This window comes from Anolis sagrei, chromosome 2 (genome assembly GCF_037176765.1).
Source record: "Anolis sagrei isolate rAnoSag1 chromosome 2, rAnoSag1.mat, whole genome shotgun sequence".
Taxonomy (NCBI): Eukaryota; Metazoa; Chordata; class Lepidosauria; order Squamata; family Dactyloidae; genus Anolis; species Anolis sagrei.
The window spans coordinates 151,455,976-151,480,652 of record NC_090022.1 but is presented as its reverse complement, the minus strand read 5'-3'; the positions used below and the strand labels follow the sequence as shown (position 1 = coordinate 151,480,652).

General features: G+C 39.9%; 1 protein-coding gene across 1 annotated transcript in view; it reads left to right on the top strand.

Moving 5' to 3' along the window:
• The window catches only part of SHB (SH2 domain containing adaptor protein B), a 164,952-nt gene that overhangs the window by 80,743 nt on the left and 59,532 nt on the right, over window positions 1-24,677 (top strand). The window contains exon 3 of the mRNA XM_060763765.2: window positions 10,909-11,124. Within this exon, the coding sequence (XP_060619748.2) occupies window positions 10,909-11,124 (216 nt within the window). The remainder of the gene's footprint in view (window positions 1-10,908; window positions 11,125-24,677) is intronic.

Here is a 24,677-nt window from a genome sequence, read left to right as displayed (position 1 = left end):
AAGAACTGGTACAGACTTATTACTAACTTACTCAACCTTAATTAAGGCTGAGAGATCCTCAACCAGCCATGGACCACAAACTCTTTTGTAGTGCAAAAAACACTTTAAAACAGTACAATTATTAAAATTAAGAACAATTTTAACAAATATAAACCTATTAGTATTTCAATGGGAAGTGTGGGCCTGCTTTTGGCTGATGAGATAGAATTGTCATTGTTGTTGTGTGCTTTCAAGTCATTTCAGACTTAGGTTGACCCTGAGTAAGAGCCGGGTAAATGACCTTGGAGGGCCGTACCCAGCCCCTGGGCCTTAGTTTGAGGACCCCTGCTGCAGAATCACAGGAGTCATAGTTTTATAAGGTTTTTAATTTTCTCTGCTGATGTCTCACCAAACTACAGCTCCCACTGTAGCTTTGTGTCCCTGCCTATAACAAGCAAGATGAACAGCAGCTACCTCCAGACCTAGTTGCGTTATTTCATATATGATTTATTATTACTTTTGGATAAAAAGTACGACACTGCTTTTCTTTTTGTTTGATATGGGTACTATTTCTGCCCTCGTACCCAATTTTCTCTTATTTTATTGCTCTGGAAATCATTTGCATTTTAAAGTGGGCTATACATGTTTAAGATTGTAATCCTGAGTAGACCTAACAATTGCTAGTCTTTGTTCTGGTATATTTCCTATCAGTAGTTAGAATGGAGTAGAAGAATTGAATCTGAAGTCAGAAAAAGCTGTACAGTCCCATCATTGGGTCCGGGTTTCTTAATTAGAACCAAGAGTGAACCAGTTCCCTCTTTCTCTGCCTTGGGGAGCCAGCTCGCTCAGAGAAATTTATTGCTAAAGACGAGAAGACAGCATGTTAAATAAATCTTTCTCTTTGATGGGCTGAGCTACCTGTCAAGAAGTACTAGTTTGTTATTCCAAATTGATCTGTTACTGGCTGTTGTTCTGTGCTTAATTTTCAAAATGGTGGGTTCTGGTGCTTAGCTTTTGCCTGGAGGCTGTGGCCCAGCTTTGTGGTTGTAGTGCAATGAGAAAAAAAATCATTCTCCAGGTGATTAAATACATATTTTGGGCAGGAAAGGCACATTGCTAAGATAGATTGTGATACATTTGATGAGATCCCAGGTGCTGAACATGGATCCCTAAACTGTGCAATATTGAGTGTGTGTGTGTATTTGTAAATGGTCTTTCTGTAGCAAGTTGCATTGTGAACCAAATCAGCATAGACCCCACGGTCAGAAAACACATCCTGAATTGACATTGCCATTGACCTTTTGATAAAATGCATGAACTCACCTTCACTGCATGTATGTTTTGCTCCAGGCTGAGAAGTCTGAAACAGCTATTTGCTGGACAAAGCTTTGATGCAGAAAGGAAGTCCCTGGCAAGGAGATGAAAATACGCCAGGAAAATCAGGAGAACATAAAAAGAATTGGTTCCCAGTGAATTGTAGTCATATTGCCCCCAACCTTGCCCCACCAGCTGTTGCTGGCTTTTGAAGTACTATGGCTCATTCTTCAATAGCAATTCCCTCCAGGGATTCTAGCTTTCCCCTCATGGAAGTTTCCTTTTACTTGCTAAGATGCAACAGCAAAATCTTCAAGATCTTATTATCCCGCCTTTAGAAATAATTCCTGGCACCTTTCTTTTTTTAAATCCATGGTAATTCAGTTCAGTGATTCCCAAATTAAAGTCCTCCAGATGTTTTGGATTACAACTCCCAGGAACCTCAGCTGTGTTGGCAGGGATATAACAGCTAGTCTTCCAGATGTCTAAAACATCTGGAAGACTAGAGCAGGCACCCTCAATCTATGGCCCTCCAGCTGTTTTGGCCTCCAACTCCCAGAAGCTCTTTGCCAGTTTGTTCAGTGGCCATGAATTCTAGGAGTTGGAGGCTCAAACAGCTGGAGGGCCACAGTTTGAGGGTGCCTGGAGTAGAGGTAAACATTGTAGTTTGATCAGAACTACAGCTTTGAGCAGAACTTTTCCCCACATGTCTGTAGTATGAGCCCATGTTTAGCAGAATTAAAAACAACTTAGAATCATAGACTAAAGAGCTGAAAGAGACCTCATGGGTCATCCAGTCCCACCCCTTGCCAAGAAGCAGGAAAATCAAATTCAAAGCACCCCCGACAGATGGCCATCCAGCCTCTGTTTAAAAGCTTCCAAAGAAGGAGCTTCCACCACAGTCCGGGGCAGAGAGTTCCACTGCTGAACGGCTCTCACAGTCAGAAAGTTCTTCCTAATGTTCAGATGGAATCTCCTTTCTTGTAGTTTGAAGCCATTGTTCCGCGTCCTAGTCTCCAGGGCGGCAGAAAACAAGCTTGCTCCCTCCTCCCTGTGGCTTCCTCTCACATATTTATACATGGCTAACATGTCTCCTATCAGCCTTTTCTTCTTCAGTGACCACATAGATCAACTTCACTCTTACTGATACACAACTTCTGTTAGATTATCAAAGTAAAGCTTTTAAAGTGAAGTCTGCATTCATCACATCAATGTGAGCATCTGTTTTGCTTGTATTTTGCTTAGACAGAGGCAGTCTCAAAGCACACTCCTGCAGAGGCAAACAGGTAGCCTTCTCTGAAGGCAGGTGATTTTGCTGAATCCTCACATCAGGAGTGAGTAAATGATCAAAACACAAACAATACAAAGATGCAGCAGAATAAAGACTGATGAGTATAAGCAGTAGCAAGGTACTAAATCATGGGGAGACAGAACAGTTATGTTCTCCGCTGCCAGGTGTTTGGGGCTTACAGGAAATTGTAATCCATTTGTCTAGGGCGCCTTAGCCTGCCTTCTGATTATTGCTATAGCCTGCTCTCCTTAATTGCTTACTGGTTGGAGAAGGCGAGTTTGTCTTATGTGCTTGGTACAAAATGTACCATTCATGAATATCCACAGAATGTGCCCATTCATGAATACTCACATAAACAGTTCATGCCTATATTGTTCTTTCCTGGTGTTTTGTTGCTGTAGAAAACTTCTTTATTAATTTTTTTTTAATGGAACTGAATTAGGTTTTGAACATTCTAAACAAAAGAGTTACAAGTGGGGTAGATGCAGGAAACACTGTGGATATAGTATATCTGGATTTCAGTAAGGCCTTCAACAAGGTCCCCCATGACCTTCTGGCAAACTAGTCAAATGTGGACTAGGCAAACCTGTGGTTAGGTGGATCTGTAATTGGTCAAGTGAACAAACCCAAAAGGTGCTCACCAATGCTTCATCCTGGAAAGAAGTGACGAGAGGAGTGCCATCCTGTCCCGTCCCGTTCAACATCTTTATTAATGATTTAAATGAAAGGTTAGAACAGTGGTTAGTGCCGTGACCCCTTAATATGGTTCCTGATGTTGTGGTGACCCCCAAACATAAAATTATTTTCATTGCTACCTCAGAACTGTAATTCTGCTACTGTTATGAATTGCAATATAAATATCTGATATGCACAATGTATTTTCATTCACAGGACCAAATTTGGCACAAATACCCAATATGTCCAAATCTGAATACTGGTGGGCTTGGGGCGGGGATTAATTTAATCATTTGGGAGTTGTAGTTGCTGGGATTTATAGTTTACCTACAATCAGAGCATTCTGAACTCTACCAGCGATGGAACTAAACTAAGCTTGGCACACAGAATTCCCATGACCAAGAGAAAATACTGGAAGGGTTTGGTGGTCATTGATTTTGAGATTGGGAGTTGTAGTTCACCTACATCCAAAGTGCACTGTGGACTCCAACAATGATGACTCTGGACCAAACTTGGCACAGATAGAGTGGCTTAAAGAGCTGAGTGTGTTTAGCCTGCAGAAGAGAAGGCTGAGAGGAGACATGATAAGGACCATGTATAAATAACTATGTGAGAGGAAGTCATAGAGGGAACAAACTTATTTTCTGGTGTCCTGGAGACTAGGATGCAGAACAATGGCTTCAAACTACAGGAAAGGAGATTCCACCTGAACATTAGGAAAAACTTCCTAACAGTGACAGCTGTTCAGCAGTGGAACTCTCTGCCCCAGAATGTGGTGGAGGCTCCTTCTTTGGAGGCTTTTAAACAGAGGCTGGATGGCCATCTGTCAGGGTTGCTTTGAAGGTGATTTTCCTGCTTCTTGACAGGAGGTTGGACTGGATTGCCCATGAGATCTCTTCCAACGATGTGATTCTATGATTCTATGAAAATAATGGCAGAAAATTAGTATCATAAAGGAACTTTTGCCTTGATTAGTATCATAGAGGAACTTTTGTGATATTGGTGCATCTCAACCAAAGATAGTAGAGGAATACTGAGGGGTGGAGAGCTCAAATCTGCTACTCATCCCAATTACGGTATGATCTAGTATCACTGATTTCATTTATTCACATCCAGTTGAATATATCCTCTCTAGGCAAGAGTGCAGTGGGGACAGATCAGTGATACCAGTTCACCCGGCCTTAATACCAAGAACTAAATTCGGTTTACGTGTGTTTGTGGCACTGGAAAGGCCTGCAAATAGCCAGCACTCATTTCAAGTAGTGCATTTCTCACAGGGTTACATTATTCTTCATAATGTTGGGCACCTTGCTAATAACTTATATAACAATTATATATTCTAATGTTCAGACCAGAACTCTGACTGTTTATAGTTTTCTTTTTATGTACTCCATAAGATACAATCTATGTTCACCATTCTCAAACTGAAAAACACCCAACTTTGGCACAAAGAGCAGTCAGTTGTGCTTAAGCCAAGAATTGATTTCATTGGCTGGCTGCTCTGAAACTGGTTGCACAGAAGCCTAATTTCCAGCATGCTATCTGCGTTGTCAGTTCAGGTTAAACAAAAGCTCAGTTAACAAGGAATTTTAAAAACAAACAAAACAGAAAGTGGCTGAACGGTCACAATAAAGAAGCAAGTAGAAACGTGGCCCCAACTTTGAATCTGTGGGCAAAATGTGCAAATCCATTTGTCTTACTTATCCTGATCTATTGGGGTCAGTACTCTTTGGAATCTGTCACAGGGTTGAATCAGGCCAGATTTGTCCTGGCACAGTTGATTAGTTGGCTGGTTAATGTATGTCTGTATTTAATTACCCCACATCACTGAGGCGTGTAAAGTTTCCCACATGCTCACCCCTGAGACGAATGCTTACTTGCCTGTATTATCATCCCAGAAATTGCAGGTTCTTTGTGCCCACAGCTTTGCAGAGCTGGTCTTTAGTTCAGAAAGAGGGGTTTTTCTTGCAAAATATCAGAAATGTTTATGAACTGGATATATGCTGAAAGGGACACTTGCGCCCCAGTGGCAACCATTTCAGAGAATCATGGGATCATAGGATTGTAGACCTAGGAGTTACCACATAGACGGTAGACAGTGTTTCTCAACCTGGGAGTCGGGACCCCTGGAGGGGGTGTTAGAGAGGTTGCCAAAGACCCTCACAAAACACAGTATTTTCTGTTGGTCATGTGGGTTCTGTTTGAGAAGTTTGGCCAAATTCTATCATTGGTGAGGTTCAAGTGGCTCTTTGATTACAGGTGAACTATAAATCCCAGCAACTACAACTCCCAAATGTCAAGGTCTATTTTCGACAAACTCCACCAGTGTTCACATTTGGGCATATTGAGTATTCGTGCCAAGTTCGACCCAGATCCATCATTGTTTGAGTCCACAGTGCTCTCCGGATATAGGTGAATTACAACTCTCAAACTCAAGGTCAATGCCCACCAAACCCTCCCAGTATTTTCTGTTGTTCATGGGAGTTCTGTGTGCCAAGATTAGTTTGATTCCATCATTGTTCGGAATGCTCTTTGATTATAGGTGAACTATAAATCTCGGCTCAGCAACTACAACTCCCAAATGACAAAATCAACCCTAACCCTAACCTCAACCCCAGCAGTATTCAAATTTGGGTGTATCCGGTATTTGTGCCAAATTTGGTACAGTGAATGAAAATATATCCTGCATATCAAATATTTACATTACAAATAGTAGCAAAAGTATGGTTGTGAAGTAGCAACGAAAATAATTTGATGGTTGGGGGTCACCATAACATGAGGAACTGTATTAAGGGATCTCAGCATTAGGAAGGTTGAGAACCACTGGTCTAGTCCAATATGCTGCCAATGCTTGAATCCACAGCCAAATCATTCCCCAAAAGATGGGAAAGGGGAGCATGTCTTTTCCAAGGCTCTCTCTTGCATCATGTATAGTGGGCCTTTGGTATCTACCATGGTTTGTTTTCCTGGCGCTTTGTAGCTACCAAAATCTGTGGATGCTCAAAAAACATTACATACATTGGCATAGCAAAACTGTGTGTCTTCTATATAATGAGAAAATCAAGGTTTGCCCTTTGAATTTAGAAACTTATTTTCAAGTAGGTGATGGTTGAATCCATGGATGAAGAATATATGGAAACCTGGGTGGAGGTGGAAGACTTTATTTCCTTAAAGATATCTTAAAACAAGTGAGCTGAGAACACTTTCCACATAGTGTTTTTCTTCTATTCTAAGATGCCATTGTTTCTAAGATGCACACTAATTTCAGTACCATTAACAGAAGAAAACCTTTATTTTTATATATACAGTATTTCCTCACTTATCACGGGTGTTACGTTCCAGGACCACCCACGAAAAGTGAAAATCCATGAAGTAGGGACTGGTGAGTGAGCGACCGATGGAAGGCAGCGGCAGAAGCAGGAGCCTGGAAGAGGGAACCAGGCTCCTGCTTCTTCAGCCACTGCTGCCCCTGCAGCTCTCCCTCGTTTGCTTACCTGCCCTCCCTTGCTCGCTCGCTACTCACCGGGCCATGTCCCGGTAACAAAACCAGGACTCGGCCTGGTGATTAGCAAGGAAGAAAAACTGTGAAACAGCGAGTCTGCAAAAAGTGAACTGTGAAATAGCGATGAAACACTGTAATAAAGCACCCACGAATCCAAGACTCATACTTTTAGAGATTTGTGTGTGTGTGTGTGAATTGAAGAAATGCAGTACTCTTGAGCTGAACATTTGCTTGCCTGTGTAGTTATCACAGAATTATCACTAGCAACCTGGCAAGAGGTTTTACTAGTTAGTGCCACCAACTGAGCATTCAGTAGTAGTGCCAGATTTTGTTTTGCCCCTAGGCTTCCAATATTTGACTATTAAGAATTTGCAGGCCTGTTCCACAAACAAGAGGGAGTGCTGGTTCATCTTCTATTCATTCATGTAATTTTGGCTGCCCTTGAGCAAGTGGTTGTCCCCTTTTGGCCTGATAAGTCAGGAATCCCCTGTGAATGTTCCTATGGTCTTCTTTGAAGAAAGGATGGCAATAAGATGGGCCCTTGGTATCCACAGGGGGTTGGTTCCAGGATACATTCTGGATAACAAAATCTATGGATACTCAAGGTCATTTCATACAGTGGCAAAATAAAATGGTGCCCCTTATTTAAAATGGCAAAATCAAACTGTTGATTGATTGGTTGAGGGGTTGGAATATTTTCAAGCTGTGGATAGTTGTGATTCTGTGTATGCATGGGTATGAACACTAGAATCCTAGATATTTCCACTCAGATGTAAATTCTATTGAGTTCAGTGAATCTGTTTTCCCCAGGTAATTGAGCATAGAATCATAGCCTAAATGTGATTAAGATGCTGGTATGGGTTTTCTGTTTGCCATTTAGTGACCCTTCCCTGTTAATCAGGTTTTATTTGACATTTGAGAAATTTGAATTTCTGAACTTAGATTACCATAATAAGCATGATTCTGTACACACACAAAAGCATTTTCTTCATCAGAATTAAGAGCTCAAAGAATAATATTAAAAATCTCAAATCCAGGGCATTATAATGTAATCTTCAAAGAGAGCTTCAAATAGTCTAAGGGAAGCTTTTTGTTCAAACACTCCCTTGATTGCTCTTGCCTCTCTGGATGAATACTCCCTGTGGCCTGGTAATCCCCAAAGCCCAACTCCCAAGTAAGTAGAGCTAACACATGTTATGATTCTTGGTCAGTTTAAGGTGCATTTGAAAGCTTAGAGCGGTAATAGCAATTACAGCTTTTATAAGGAAAAGTGTCCCAGTTCTTCTTCTTAAGTATGGTGGATACTTTGGTATTCTGGTCTAGGCTGAGCTGTCAAAGTCCATCATGTTAGCGCTGCGCTTACAGCGCAGCTTATGAAAGGAGAAGGGTGTTTCGATTTTGCTTTCAGGGAAACCTTTTTCTTTACTATTATTGAATAAACCCGAGACGTAGCACAGGTTAAGATGCTTTTCCGTATTTATTCTACTAGACCAAGGATGGGAATCTTGCATATGTTGTGAGGGTACAATTCCAGCATTCCTTACCTCTGGTTGTGCTGTCTAGGGATGCTAAAAATTTGGGTCTCCACAACATTTGGAGGTCTGCACAGTATGATCACCACCCCTGATTTAGGCCGTGGTTTAATGCCTGCAGTATGCTTTAGTTTAGGGCTTCTGTGTATCTTTGATAGTAATTAAACTTCTCACTTACGTGGACATACCATGGTTAAGATATGGATTGGATACAAACCATGAACATAGAAGTTTAGGTGGTATTTGCATTAATTAGGATTCAGCATTTGGTCCTCATCAAGTAAGAAAGCTCAGGAGACACTTCTCCAGACTGATGTCTACTTAGGAGAAGACTCAAAGAGGGTGCTGTTGTCTTTCGAAGCACATTCCTCTCAAGCAGATCTTTCCTCAGCAAGCTAAGCCATTTCTCACTGAAAGGCAGGCAAATAACAACCTGTCGCCTTGAGTGCTAAGGTTATTTTCTTTATTTTCTGTCACCTCAAGTGCCAAGGTTATTTTCTTGTATGAATTCATCGATAACCTGTTAAAAAATGGATGAGTTGAAAACAGGTTGTTGGCAAATCTTACATGTTAGGGATTTCAAAAGCAACATCCCTGAAATCACCAAAACAACTCACAGTTTGATGCAATTTGATGGAATAGACCTGAAATCATTGAAACATCTGACAATTTGATTCAAGACCTTAGAAATCTGGAGTACTACTTTCGGTTTTTCCACCATTCAACAAAATTAATTACAAGTTAATATGTTACATGTAGTTTTAAACTATTTTCAAAAGCCATTGTCTCAGTTGTTTTAGTTGGACTAATCAGCGTTTCGGGTTAGTTCAATCCTTTACATCAGGGGTCCACAAACTTTTTAAACAGAGGGCCAGGTCACAGTCCCTCAAACTGTTGGAGAGCTGGATTATAATTTGAAAAAACATGAATGAATCCCTAAGCACACTGCACATATCTTATTTGTAGTGCAAAAAACACTTAAAAACAATACAATAGTTAAAACAAAGAACAATTTTAATAAATATAAGCTTATTAGTATTTCAATGGGAAGTGTGGGACTGCTTTTGGCTGATGAGATAGGATTGTTGTTGTGTGCTTTCAGGTAGTTTCAGACTTACGTTGACCCTTAGCGAGGGCCAAGTAAATGACCTTGGAGGGCCGTATCTGGCCCCCGGGCCTTAGTTTGAGGACCCCTGCTTTACATAATTGTAATTTGAGAGGATTGGATCATTTTTATTATTTTAATGTAAAGTAATGCTACTCATGCATTGCTAATAATAATACCAGCAACATTGTTAACTTTAACATTTCTCTTCTCTTACATTCTCTCTTTCACACAAACGTACACTATTTTTCATATATGTGTAATGGGTTTGGTTTGGTGATAAGGTTTTTGTGTTAACAAAAATTAGATACTGTACTCTTCAGAGACCATGTGGATTATAACCTAAAGAGCAGGATTTGAGTCCCTGCTCAACCATGTAAATCCATTGGGTGTGCTTGGAAAAACACAATTTAGCATCTCACCTCTGGAGGCCTTGTTGGAGTAGCAGGTTAAACTGCTGATCTGCAGAACTTGCTGACTGGAAGGTCAGTGGTGCTAATCCGCAGAATGGGGTGAGATCCCATTGCTAGATCCAGCTTCTGCCAACCTAACAGTTCGAAAACATTCAAATGTGAGCAGATCAATAGGTACTGCTCTGGTGGGAAGGTAACAGCACTCTATTCAGTCATGCTGGCCACATGACCTTGGAAGTGTCCATGGACAACGCCAGCTCTTCTGCACCCCCCCCCCCCCGAAAATGGCTAGAGCAAGCCATGATATTTTTTAATGTTATTGCTGATGTGATTATGTTGTGTTTTTATTTGGTTGTTTTTAATGCTGTTATTTTTACCTGTGATTTTGGTCTTGTCCCCATGTAAGCTGCCCCGAGTCCCCTTGGAGAGATGGTCGCAGGGTATAAAAAGTAGTAGTAGTAGTAGTAGTAGTAGTAGTAGTTGTTGTTGTATGGCACACATACCAGAAGGGGCACGCAGCACCCTCTCTCCTGGCACAAGAGTCGTCTGCTCTGCCCTTGCCCACTTGCCCCCTTGCTCGCTCACCTGCCACTTGCCCTGCCCCCCTCCCCCAGATGCCCAACCCAACCCTCCCGCTCAAAGTTTGGGCACCCTGTATCTAAAAGGTTCACCATCACTGGGCTAAAGTAAACTTCCTCTGAGCAAATCTTACTAAGAAAGCCTCATGCTAGGTTTTCCTTAGTGTTACTGTAACTTGGAAATGGCTTGAAAACACACAAGAACAATTCATTAATTGGCATTTAGTTGGGTTGTTCACCATTTTGTCAGTAAGTGTGGCAAGGGGCAGGTAATGTTGCAGTTATTCTACTACAATATCATTTAAGCTATTGATCTATTTTTGTCTCTTTTTTCCCTGCTAGTGAGGGAAGCGGCATTTGAAAACTTTCCTCAGCTTATGGTTTCCACACTATTATTGCTGTTGCTGTTTTGATGTTCATGTTTATCCCACTTTAAATATAGTACTCCCCACCCAACTCTGTTCTTGGTAGGTTGCTCTAAGTGAACCAATCAACCTTTTTATGTTTCTCTTCTGACAGAATTCCAGAGGCAAGATAGTGTGAAGCCCCAGCAGAAAGACATTCAGCTGTATGACACGCCTTACGAGCCTGAAGGCAATGGTGTAGAGTCGGATTCAGAAAGTATAGTGAGTCAGCGCTTGCGAGAGAGCAAGTTGCCACAGGACGACGACAGGCCTGCGGATGAATACGACCAGCCGTGGGAGTGGAACAAGGTCAGCCTTCCAGCCTTAGCAGGTAAGGCCCTCCAGAACTAGTCTTGGCAACTCTGGGTGTTGTTTTGTTTTTCAATCTCAGGAGGGATCTTAGAAATATTTTTGGAATGTGGAAAAATTATTTTAATGGCTTCTAGCATCAACAATTGTGATTGAAACGTTTTGCCTTTTCACTATGTTACTCTGAACACCAGATTGTGGAAATGATCAAGGTCAGCTCAGAACCATGGAGCAGCTGTAACCACATTTTAGGCACTGGAATTTGTGCGTTGTCCAGTTGGTGTTGGTTTATTCGTTCAGTCACTTCCAACTCTTTGTGACCTCATGGAGCAGCCCACGCCAGAGCTCTCTGTTGGCCATCACCACCCCCAGCTCCTTCAGAGTCAAGCCAGTCACTTCAAGGATACCATCCATCTTGCCCTTAGTCGGCCCCTCTTCCTATTTCCTTCCATTTTCCCCAGCGTCATTGTCTTCTCTAAACTTTCCTGTCTTCTCATGATATGGCCAAAATATTTCATCTTTGCCTCTAATATCTTTCCCTCCAATGAGCAGTCAGGCTTTATTTTCTGAAGTTGTCCAGTGTAAGGTTTCTAAAGTCAGTTGTTGGAAGGAAAGTGGTTCAAGGATATCTGTGTTAACCTGAAAATTGTGGGTATACATGAGAAGCTGTGTGGTGTGTCTCACAGCACCCAGGAAACACAAGACAGCATGGCTTAGGGCATTGGTGGAAATTCAATATGATATGCAGCTTTGCTAGACTACCATTTGACCCAAGGAAGCCTACAGCTAGGTGAATGGATAGACAAGTCTTACATATGTTGATGTCTATGATAGTAGCTGTTACTGGGTGTTTGAACCTTAGGAACTATGGCTGAACCTGGTTAAGAGTGAGAGCTTGAGTACAGTGTCAAGAAGAGAGGACATAGGATTCTTCTTGCTGTCAAGAGCCCTGTATTTAAGCCAAGCTTAGTCACTCATGGCCTTCATGCTTCCTGCAAATGGCACCCCTGCTTCTTTGTATGCTTGAGAAAGGTTCTGAGACTTGAGCATACCCACATTCCCTATTCTTACCTGCAGTCACTAGATTAGAACCTATTTGCAAGTCTTGGAGTTTCTATGAGAGATAAATATCATTATATATTCAGATATGTACATATCTTTCTTGCAAGCTTACCAGAATTGTCTGGCAGGCAGAATTTGTAAGGCGGAAGCTGGAATAGCTGGACCTTAGTCTAATCAAGCAAATAAATTCTTAGGTTCATGTTGCAGCTGGTTTAATATCTCCCCATACAATTTAGTGGAACTAAAGAGAACCAAACCTACTTTGCTTACACAGTCTTGCTCTGAGCTCTCATTGTTGTGTAGTTGTGGTTTTCCTGGAATTGTGTCCTATTGTACGGATGCAAAAACAGGATAGTTTCCAGGCAATTGATAGGGTATAATATTTCACCAACTCAGTTTGTGGTTCTCATGTTGTCTAGGCGTCTTGCTAACAATCAGTGATATGAAGGGTAACTACAGACCAGTGGCTATCTCTCCATTTTGCAGACTGCATTATATGGCAGTGTAGATGGGGCCTGTGACATCGCGCTTACCTGTAATTATCATGGTTATCTCTTGAACTGAACACATGAATTCCTCAAAGGCTGGGGAAAAGCAGAAGCAAATCTACCTCTTGCTGCTGAACCTGGATTCACTGATGAGGGAGTGAGGTAATACAAGCAGTAGCTACTCTTAAGGACAGTGCAATTCAGTGAATTGATATTTTATATGGGATGTCAATATTTGCATAGAGCTAGAATTCCTTGTACATTTGGTATTTTACAGAATCCTGAAGATTTTTTTTCTTTCTCAAAATACTGGTCCCATTCTGTATTCATCCTTGTAGCAGCTATTTTAATTTTTTTGGTGAAAGATAAGGTTCTTGTGAGAAGTAGCAACTATAAAAGGTGGGTACTGATTTTCCCTTAACTGAGGTCTATATTACTTTCTGAATGTGACCCAGTCTTGCCTCTAGAAAATGGATATGGCAGATAGTTTGTTGGTTAATATCAGCTGTAAGAGCTCTACGAGAGAGGCTCAAGTTGGCAGGTGAGCTTTCTGTTCAGCCATTTCTGTAAATATTCTGATAGCTCTAAACATTGGCCAGCCACATTTTTTGTGGTAATTGCCTGGTCAGTTCAGACCTGCCATTATCAGATGGGTTTTAAAGTACACTTCAGAGATCTTGGGTCTGACAAAGCTAAGGCAGAAAATGAAGATAAAAAGAAAGGGCTCCTATTATGTCAGCAAAAAGAGGTGAGCACTCAATAGGAAATATCAGGTGCAATTGTCCAGGAAAGAGGCCGTTTGTTTCTGTCAAACACATTTCAAACATGTTTTGGCTTTTAAAATCTCTAGGTATTTTCTATTGTGTTAAGAGCTGGACATCAAGAGGTTTTTTGTCCACCATTTTTAGTCTTCGGGAAAACCGTGTATATGTGCCTTCAAGATGCCTGTCAACACTGTTTTGATAGTTGCCTATGTGTAAAGTTGCCTTGGTCACCTCCAGGGTTGAGAAAGGTAGGGTAGAAATATTGTATTTGGAACTTATTTTGCCAGTAATTTCCTCTGAAATATAGCCTATAGCACCTAATATTCATTGATGCTCCCCCCCCCCTCCAACTACGAACCAGGGCTGACCCTGTCTAACTTCCAAGATCAAACTGGTGACTTTAGGGTATTTAGGTCTTACATTTAGAAAACAACACTCAGGGCCCACACTGGATTAAGTTTTTGGACAGCTGTAGACCATAACAATAAATTTTCCAAATGCTTAAGTTTTTGTGTTTATATACAGGCAGTCCCCAGCTTATGAACAAAGTTCTGTGTGTTCTTTAGATGTATTTGTTTGCAAGTCAGAGTGGGCACATTTTTAAAATAAAACTTGAGTCGGTTGTACTGAGGAGGAAGGAAGGGAGCTTGCTGACAGACTCTCTCCCTCGCATTCCTTCTCAGCCAAGACCCTGGCGAGGGGCAAGGTAGGCTGGCAACAGGCTGGGGAGGAATACAAAAGAGCCCATCAGCAAACTCCCTCCATTGCTCCTCAGCCAACACTGGGGCAAGGGGCAGGGGAGGCTGTCTGGAAGCCAAGTCTTCCCAGCCACGGCTGGAGGCAAGGAGCAAAGGAGCCCGTTGGCCACTTCCTTCACCAGCCTCTTGCATCTTGGCTGGGGAGGAACACCTAGCTCCACCACTCCCTAGCTGGCCTCCTCTGCCATGTTTGTATCTACGAGTTGCTTGTAAGGTGGATGTTCCTAACTCTTGAGTACTACCTTTCCTATATTTAGAATAGTTGGCTAACAAATATGTTGCGGGAGAGGTCTTTTGCTGCCTGAGACGCCTTCAGAGATACCTGCATGCCCTACTGGAGGCCATGCTCTTTTCCACTTGGGCACCATCCCCACCAGGCCACACTCTCAAAGGAACTTATTGAGCTCCATACAGGGATCTGGGTTACTTAGTACTGGAAGAAACAGAAGGCTTCCCTTCTTTGGCTGTCATCAGACCAGCAAACAAAACAGGCCAAATAATGGGTATCATGTCAGGAGGCTAGAACAACCTCCCAGGCCTTGAAAAATTATTTTTTATTTTTACTACAACTTTTTGAATATCTAAATTAGCAAGGCCACTGGCTGGGGGTTCAAGGTATTGTAACCTTCTAAAGTAGTTTTTTTCCGAGCTCTGTGGCTGCCCCATCCTATGACATATCACTTTATCAGATGTTTGAACTAAGTTTGTACCACCTGAAATCAATCAGTTCTTTTGACTTTCAGTGCCTTTTCTTTGCTCACAAATGAAAACATAACAGAAGTTCCACATGCCAATGAATCAGGCGCAAGACATGAATTGCTTTCTCAGATCAGTTACTGTATCTTGCTTAGGTGCAGAAAAAGGGAAGAGGCTGTGGGTGCCATTATTCTCTTGGATATGTTGCCCTTCTGTGGAGAAAACCTTCAGGGAGAACATTGCTCCATTTCCTTTCTCTGGAAACAAATGTTATGATTAGTCATAACGGTGTAACCGGATGCTGGAATGATTCCTTATCACTAATTGAATTCCTGGCACAAATGCAACGAGACGGTTGCTTGTTGCAAGGAAGAAGGGGGGAAAGGGCTCCCTCACCAGCCTTCTGGCAGAAGATGGTATTTTGATGTTATCGTTAATTGAGAATGCAGTTGTTGGGAGAAACCCACATATTACAAATTGCTCTTCTGCATACCATAATGTACCTTTTACCATATATGAAGCTACAGCTGCGAGGATAATGAGCAATATATATCAACTTTATGCCTTTTTATCTCTCTGTAATACTTGATATTGGTTTTTAACTTAATTGAAAATCCTAATTAGCAGTATGAACGGATTAGGGAGCAGGTGTCTGACTACATGGGATGGGAGATTCGAGAGCTTTTGTAACTTGTTCGTTTTAAAAGGGGAGGAATATAGCATTAGCAATGTTTATCATTGAAAGAGCAACAACAACTCCCAACAAGTTAATATCTGTGACTTTTCATATTACCATTATAAAAAATAATAATAATATGGCCTCAATCTCCTATATCAGGACTTCTTAATTTTTTCCACTTGTGACCTATTTCTACCAAGAAATTTTTATGTGACCCCAGATATATAGATGTAAAAATAGGTATAAAGTAAAAAAAAACTGATAATAAATCATAATTTGCAAGGCTAGTTAAACAAGCTGATTTTCTTTTTGTGGAGTACAGCTGATGCATTTTCTGCAGAGTCCTCTGTAAACACTGCATGTTGTTATTAACAGATTTGTGTAAACACTTGGCCTTCAGAAACCTTTTACTGTTGCCAAATTTTTCAGGCCCCCATCATTGAGTAAAGAGGACCCATTTGGTGTCAGAACCCAGAGGAAACTAGAGAAATTATATGGCACACAAGCCAGGGAAACTGAATTATTGCAATCTTGTCAAGTATCTGGAATTATGTAGAGGTATGGCTTTTTCTGTGATCGTGCGCAGGTAGCTGCTGTGCCTGACTATGCAATAAGAGAAAGGTATAGATAAGAGCCAACAAGGTGCAGTGTTTTCAATGTTCTACAAGGAGTCTTGAAGACCAGGCCTATAATCCCCACTCAGCCATAAAAGCTGATGGGGTGACATTGGGCAAGTCACCCTTTCTCACCCTCAGAAGAATTGCCAAGAAAACATCATATTATGAACTGTAATTGCACTTCCCACACCAGAAAAAGTATGTTGGCCACTAATGGCATAGATTCTAAATATATATATATTGGATTAAAATGGTTTAGAGAAAACAATTTGCTCTCAAAAACAACTTGGAAGCAAGCATTCATATAATGCAATTGTCTTCTTCTTCTGAAGGGACTGTAGTTCTGTGTTGATGTTCTTTATATAGGAAGTCTGTGTTTCAGTCGCTTGCATCTGCAAGAAAGCTTCTCTGACATAGATGGAATTGGCATGTCCTACCAGTTAGATTCTTGGAGCCACCTAAAAATATATGTAAAGAAGCAGCGCAAAGAGGAAGTTTCCAACAGGAACAATGACAGCTTTTCCTCTACCTTAAGCCCTTGGGCAAAAAAGAGGGTTTGTCACAAAGGAGCTCCCTGTCCCTACCACACCACACGTCCCCAGCATCTTTTTCTCAGTGGATTGTTGAGGAACTTGGCTATAGTCACAGTGCTGTTGAGCAAATTACATACAACTCTGGATACAGGAAATTGTGACAAGTGAGTTGTTTATCAATTAACAGATAATTTGAAAGAGAAGAGACTGCATGTCTGTTCGGATCTGTTGACCGTGTTTTAAGCCCACAAGGACACCCTTTTGGGGGAATATTATCATGGTAATAAAACATGGGCATATCTCTGCAACCCAGAGGCCAAGAATCAGTCAGTGAATAGCTGCACTCCACCTCCCCTAGACCAAAGAAGTTCAATAGCCAGAAATTGAAAAGCCAGAAGATTATAGTGAATATCTTTTGGGATGACAACTGGCAATTTTACTTGATTTCCTCGTATATGAGACTACAGTGATGAACAGTGACTGCTACATTACATCACTCTACGTTGTATCCATTAAAAAGACCACAGAAACATCTGGATGCAATCCAGTACTGTTACACCGTGATAATGTATGGTCCCAGACTTCTCTGGCAAGGTTCTTGCAGAGATAAAATGGTAAATTGTACCACATTCCACCTTGTAGCCAGGATCTTGTGACCTCAGACATTCATTTATTCAGCCAGATGGACAGCCTTCAGGGATGGTTCTTCAATGATTTAAACAAAATGAAGGATTTATTTATCGTGTCAGAAACAAATTGAGAATACAGTTATAATGTATTAAAAACCACAAACAAAGTTAAAATCTTGGCATTCCAAATTTCCTTTGAGCAGTAGCAGGTCACTCTGGTGTGACTGTAAGGAAATCCTCCATTGTTCATGTGACAGGGCTCAGACTGCATTGTAGTAAGTGGTTTGTGGTTTTCTCTTCTCCACATTTGCATGTTGTGGACTCTACTTTGTAGCACCATTTCTTAAGGTTGGCCCTGCATTTCATAGTGCCAGAGTGCAGCCTGTTCAGTGCCTTCCAAGTTGCCCAGTCTTCTGTGTGCCCAGGAGGAGGTTTCTCATCTGGTATCTGCCACTGATTTAGGTTCTGGGTTTTAATCTGCCACTTTTGGACTCTTGCTTGCTGAGGTGTTCCTGCGAGCTTGCTGAGATGTTCCTAAGGTGTTCCTGTTGATCTTAGGAAGCTGTTTTTTAAGGCATTGGCTTGCTGACTGGTATCCAAGTAGAGGGTGGGCCTTACCTTCTATTCTCAGGTTTTTCCATTGGTAGGGAAGAGGAAATATCCCCTACCAACCTTCCTCCTGCCAATGTCCAGTATCCCACAAGAGATTTTAAAGGAACAGACCAACAGCCCCTAAGAGCAAGGGCCAGAAATCTCTTATACCCATGAAGGTTCCAGATGTTTCAATGCCTCTTTACCCAAAGGAAGCTTGATTGGCAAAGGGTGTCTCCCTCAATCTTACATAATCCTCTGCTACCCGAAGTTGATGTAGCTTGGGTCATCACCACTAAATAATGTGTGAGTTTATTATCCCAGATGGGCTAATTATTTACTATCTTGGAGTTGTCCAGTGGGAGTGTGATGAGAACTCAGAGACAAACATAACCTCAACCACCCAAACTTGATCATTAAAGTTTCCCTCAATGAATGATGAAATACCAGGTTTCCATGATGAAAGCCAAAATGATGACAAGGAGAACTAGCAATAAAAGTGTTTTTTCTCCATTCAGAAAAAAGCTTCCACTGACTGTCAAGACTGTAGATTTGTATTTGAGAGCCCCCCCCCCCTACACACACACACACACACACACACTTTAGGTAGCATTTCAGAATGTATTTGCTGGTATAAACTTCATTGTAGGAAAATAATTTTTTATACAAGTTGTGTATTCACCGCAGTGAGCAACAGCTTTTTGAAAAAGATCTGTTGCTACCCTGAATTGATGCAGTTCATATTCGAATGCATTATTACCGTACAAGATATACAATAAACATGTTTAAACTCCTTTGAAGTTATTCATTTTGATTGTTTTCCCAGCTTTGGTGAATGCCTAGGCTGCTGCTGCTACCCACACTGGTGTGGTGATTATTTGCAATCTAGACTCTTTTTTTTTTTTGCTTTTGTTTGAAGGTGGTATAGAAAAAACTAAAACAGTGGCACCCTTGTCTGTCTGATAACGAAACACCAATCTGAATATTTAATGTGTGAATATTTTTCAATAGCAAAACATCTTCAGCTGGAAGGCAAATTCATATGCTATTGAAAAAAATATTTGTGAATTGTGAATAACAAAATATGTGAAATCCCTCGGCCTTGGGATTACACTTTGTTTTTTAATATACTTGTACATGTAAAATTAATAATGTATGTTTAGTGTTAATGATTCTTACTATTCTAATAACCAAATCATGGGCAGCCAGGAATTGCATTGACCTGGGGGGCCAGAGGGGGGGGGTGTCGGTAGTTTCTATGGCATTTCTAATCCGAAGCCATATAGTACTCATGATCCTGGCTTTAGGATGCAGGCAAGACTGTATTCTTTTCTGACTCTCTATCTAGCAGTGCATCAATTGCTTCATCCCCAACTGAGGAAACATGGGGCAAAGGAACAGGGATGGCATTTCCTTATATCATGAACTGTACTTGTACTTCCCAAACTGGTAAAAATGCATAGGTCTCCATTTGTATAGATTACAAACACTTTACTTCAGCCTATTTAGAGTAGATAATTTGTGAGCAAGCATTCGTTTAAAACAATTTGGTTACTCCTGAAAGGAGCTATCATTCAGTATTGAAGATCTTGCTTTTTATAGAGAAATCTCAGATTTAGTCCCTTGCATTTCTTATAATCCATACTGGCTTAGATAAAACATGGATGTAAAGCTTTTTGATATACTGATAAAAATACCAAAAAGGTGATGATTCTCGTGGAAGTGAAATAGTGAACCCATTTGTTTTGAAAGTTTTCCCATTTAAGAAAATGGTTCAGCACCTTGGAGAACTCCTTTAAGGTCTGGATTGAAGATTCACCACCTTCAGTGAACAACCTACTGTGACTGGATATGACTCTCAAACATGAGCAAAAACACTCATTCAGAATGTTGATAAATAAAAAATATCAGTAAATATATGTGTAGCTGTGATCAGTTGCTTAAATCAGTGGAGAAAATAGATACGTGTGTATGAGTTTGTGGATGAATGGATGTGTATACCTAATTCCTTTGCTCAGCAGCAGAGTAGAAACGATATTATGGATTCTCAGACTTTTCTCCATCTTCCTTAAATCTAAACGGAAAAATCAATGAACATGTATTTTCAGTCTTAACTAGGGATATGTTAGCATAGGGTTTTGCCATAGCAAAGTGATGTTCTTAAAATGAAAACACCTGTTTATATTCAGTTGCTTGGGAAACATATTTGCGATATTTAGACATATGAAAAGCTTATCTTCTTTGTGTTAGTATTTACCTGTTTTATTTGTATCTCATTTAGCAATACTTAGAACAGCTTATATACAGTATTTCATGCCATCTGGGTGTTGTTTGGTTTATTTCTTTAGACTGTTTAAGAAATACAGTTAATTATTCTTTATCTGAAATTCCAAAAACAAAATACTCCAGAATTGTCCACATAAGTGGCTAAGATACCTTTGCTTTCCAGTGAGCCAATGTACGCAGACTATGTTTTAAACACATTATTTTTAAATAGTATATAAATTATCTTCAAGCTATGTGTGTAATAATAATAATAATAATAATAATAATAATAATAATAATTTATTTTTGGCCTGCCCTATCTCCCCAAGGTGACTCAGGGCAGCTTACAGTAAAAACACATTGGCAAACATTCACTGCCAGAAACCAAACAACATATAACAAATCAGAAACAGAATAAATAAAATTAATATAACAGCATGAATAGACATCACATAATACAATCCACACTTTTACAACATACTAAGTTCTTTGAAAACTCTTTAAAAGTTTGTCTAGAGATTATTATTAAAGCTGAGATGGTATAAGCTGTAAGACATATATGAACCATAAAGGATTTTCATGTTTAGACTTGGGTCCTATCTTGGAGATATCTCATTATGTACATATGCAAATTACAAAATCCAAAAATATCTGAAATTCATATGGAAAACAATTTGATTTATTCAACTGAATATTGTTAGGATTTCTGAAAACTTGATCAGTTTTGCCTCCTGGAATCCTATGCTGAGTTTAACGTGCTAGGGTTCTTACAAACTTTTTTTGAAGCAATATACAGTTGGCCAATGGTATTTGTTATGGTCTGATTCCAGGATCCCCTTTAGATATCAAAATCCATGGATATCCTGGCAAAATCAACGTTTGTTTGTGAGGGCTTTTTTAGTGGGAGGGAAATACTCTCAAGCCATAAATAGATACATCTGTGGATACAACATTTGTGGAAATGGATTGCTGATGGTATGTGGTCATTGTTCCCAAAGTTTTGCACACATTAACTGCAAGAACGCTGCAACTGTTTCACAGATATTTAAATTAATCCAGGGTCAGAATCCTATTGATTAGCCAAACTAGAGTTAAAACCATTGTATTAACTGTTGAATACATATACGTAAACCCAGTTGGTCCAGTAGGTCTACCCTAGTCGTGACTAACAACAACGTGTTCGTCTACATCTTGCATGAGCTGACTATATGTACTTTGACAGACAGGTATCTATCTGATTTGTCTCTGCTTGATTCAGTATTTCATTTTGTCACTTTCTGATTGACTTCCACAGGGGAGAGGTACCTCTGCATTGGGTACGACTGGAGCATTTGTTAGAATCAGCTACTGCAGAAAAGGTTTTATGTCGTATCTCCACATGAGCCGCTACTGCAGGCGTGCCCCCTTCTGTTTAGAAGGCACATTCAGAAAAATGACTGCTGCAGAAACACAGCAGGTCAAACTTTTTGGCACTCTGAAAATAAATGCTCATACAGAATAAAGTGTGCTCCCAGTTTTTAATCTAGAAAAAAAGAATAACACAACTATCAAAAGTTGTATGAAGCGCGCTTATCTCATATTTAATGGACATAATTCTTTAGTAAAGAAATACGTTATCAATACTGTATTTTGTAAAGTCTGTATTTGTAGTTTAAACTTAATTCCCATTATAGCCATTAACATGAGAGTTAAGTCCCATTGAACATAATGGTAATTAGTATTACTTTGCAGTAGGGAAGCATAGGATTGCACTGTTAAATGTGCTATTTTCACACCCTCCTTGCATGCAGTTAGCCAAGGTAATTTGTTTTACTTCCTATAATATTAAATAATTGCTTGCTGCTTTAAATTATTTGCACGTTGTTGTAATGATTTAGGTTCTGACAGTTCTGTTTGGTTGTCTGATTTGTCTCAGTACAAATATTCTTTTAAGGGATTATATACGTGTCTTCCACAAAGACAGACAACATTAAAGTTATTGCTATTAAATAGAATCAATAAATGAGGCATAATTAAATTTTATGAAGCATTTGAATCGGTTAATTCTTTCCAGCACCCTTGCTTTGTGATTATGATATTGCAAGCCTTTGAACATTTTCATTTACATGAATCATTTTGTGTAATGATACCTTTCATGCACTGCTATTTAAGGACCAACCCAGACAAGACTTGCATTCTGCAGGATTCGCTGTAGAAAACTATCATACGCTTACATATATTTTTTGTACACAAAAGGAAAAATACACTTATATGTATTTTCTTTTACTTGTGGAGAAAGTATATTCTGTGAGGCAACCCTTCAGATGGGTTGCTGTCAGTTTTTCGGGCTGTATGGCCATGTTCTAGAAGCATTCTCTCCTGATGTTTTCCCACATCTATGGCAGGCATCCTCAGAAGTGGTGAGATCTGTTAGAAACTAGGCAAGTCAGGTGTATATATCTGTGGAATGTCCAAGGTGGGAGAAAGAACTCTTGTCTGTTGGAAGTAGGTGTGGATGTTTCAGTTGGTCACCTTGATTAGCATTGAACAGCCTTGCAGTTTGATTGCTGCCTGGAGGTGTTAGCTGGCCCTGATTGTTTCGTGTCAGATATTTGGAGTATACTTTGTGTATGTGTGTGTCTGAGAAAGAGAGTTGTATGTATATTTATAGTTTCTATGTGCCTTCAAGTTATTTCCAACTTATGGCAACCATAAGTCACGTGGTTTTCTTGGCAAGATTTGTTCAGAGGAGGATTGTCATTGCCTTCATCTGAGGCTGAGAGACTGTAGCTTTAAAAATGCTGTAATCACTATACCACATAAACTGTCACATTTTTATATCTACAATTTACTATTGTCCCCATACTCCAAGGTTGCTACCATGTTGTTTGTTTATTACATATTTGTCCAACTTTTAAAAAATTATGCAGAAGGTAACTCATTTACATATCATGATGTTCCAGTAAACAAAACTAGGAAAATAAAAACACAAGAGGGAAAATAACCACTTTAGTCTTATATGTATTTATAAGCTGATCAGATGTCCAAATATAACTCTATTTCTAAATTTAGTCTATAGAAAATTATTGTAAATGTTGCAAGATCAGTCTTTCAAATGTTCTATGCGTTGGATCTCAAGTGGAGGAAAAATTTCCAGTAAGCAGTTACGGGGTATGAAAAATCCACTTCTGATTGACTTTTTTTATTTTTCAAGAAATAAATAAGTCAAAATAACATGCACATCTTTGAATATCAACAAACTTTCCAAAACCAAATATATGTGTGATTGCCTCCTCCCAAAATGTAGCCACAGTGGGACAACTCCAAAACATATGCATTAAGGAAGCATTCGTAATATTAACATCTCCAACAATATACTGATTTAAAAAGTGCTTTCTTGAATAGATGTTGTGGTGATCAATATACCCAGAAGAGAAATTTCTGCAGAATAAAACATAGTTGGAACACTAGAATCACCCTAGTTATAGATGTTAAAGTCAATGGCCATTGATTAATCAGAGATAGATATTCCAATTCTGTATTCCATTCTTGCTGTAAACCTCTTGTGTCAAATTAATTTTTTTTTATTTTGCACAAACATAACAGTTCAGGATGCAAAACTGTACTTTGAAGTGGAATTGCAAATCCTTGTTTATGATTAACCTTGACCTGAGCATAGTCTGCAAGAGGATCTTCATCCAGTTTGATCACTCCTTTACAAGGCCTTAACTTTTACTTCCCAAAGCCTCTTCCCGAACATTTGTCTCACAGCTCGACACTTCAGAAGCATCTGTCTTTCAGCTGCAGCTGGTCTGGGAATCCTAGCTCTTATCTCCAGACAGTGATTGGAGATTAAAGCTAGGGTCCCTGTCAGCTCTGCAAAAAGGGCCGCCTTTCTGTAGTAACTGCCTTGAAAGCAGTCCAATCGATGAAAACTAGACATGACAGGGAAAGTATGAGCCTGACTGTTTATTTATTTATTACTTTACATTTGTATATTACATTTCCATAAAAGCAATCAAGGATGTGTATATCAGACTACAGTCCGTAAAGCATTCAAAACCAGCAAAATAATGAAGTGACTACAAAAGCAGTGGCATAATTTGACAGCTAAATTAAAACAATTTGTTGTAATGACCTTTCTTGAAGCATCAAGGATGGAAAACCATTGTGCCTTCAACTCATTTCAAACTCACAGCGACCACACTGGCTCTCAAAGAAAGCTGCACCTAGTGGAGCTCTTATTCTTGGCTTTTAACAGCAAGAGGGTTTAACCCACAACAAAGCCTTATCAGTTTAATTACCCATGTAAGACAAAGCACAGGTGATAGTATTCACCTCTCTCATGGCCCTTCTAGACAGGCCCTATATCCCAACATCTGATCCCAGATTTTCTGCTTTAAACTGAGTTATTGGAGTCCGCACTGCCAGATAATCTGCGATAAACAAAAAACCAAGAATCAGATCCAGTCATATAGGGCCTGTCTTTTGGGATTTCACTGAAATCTGTGAAT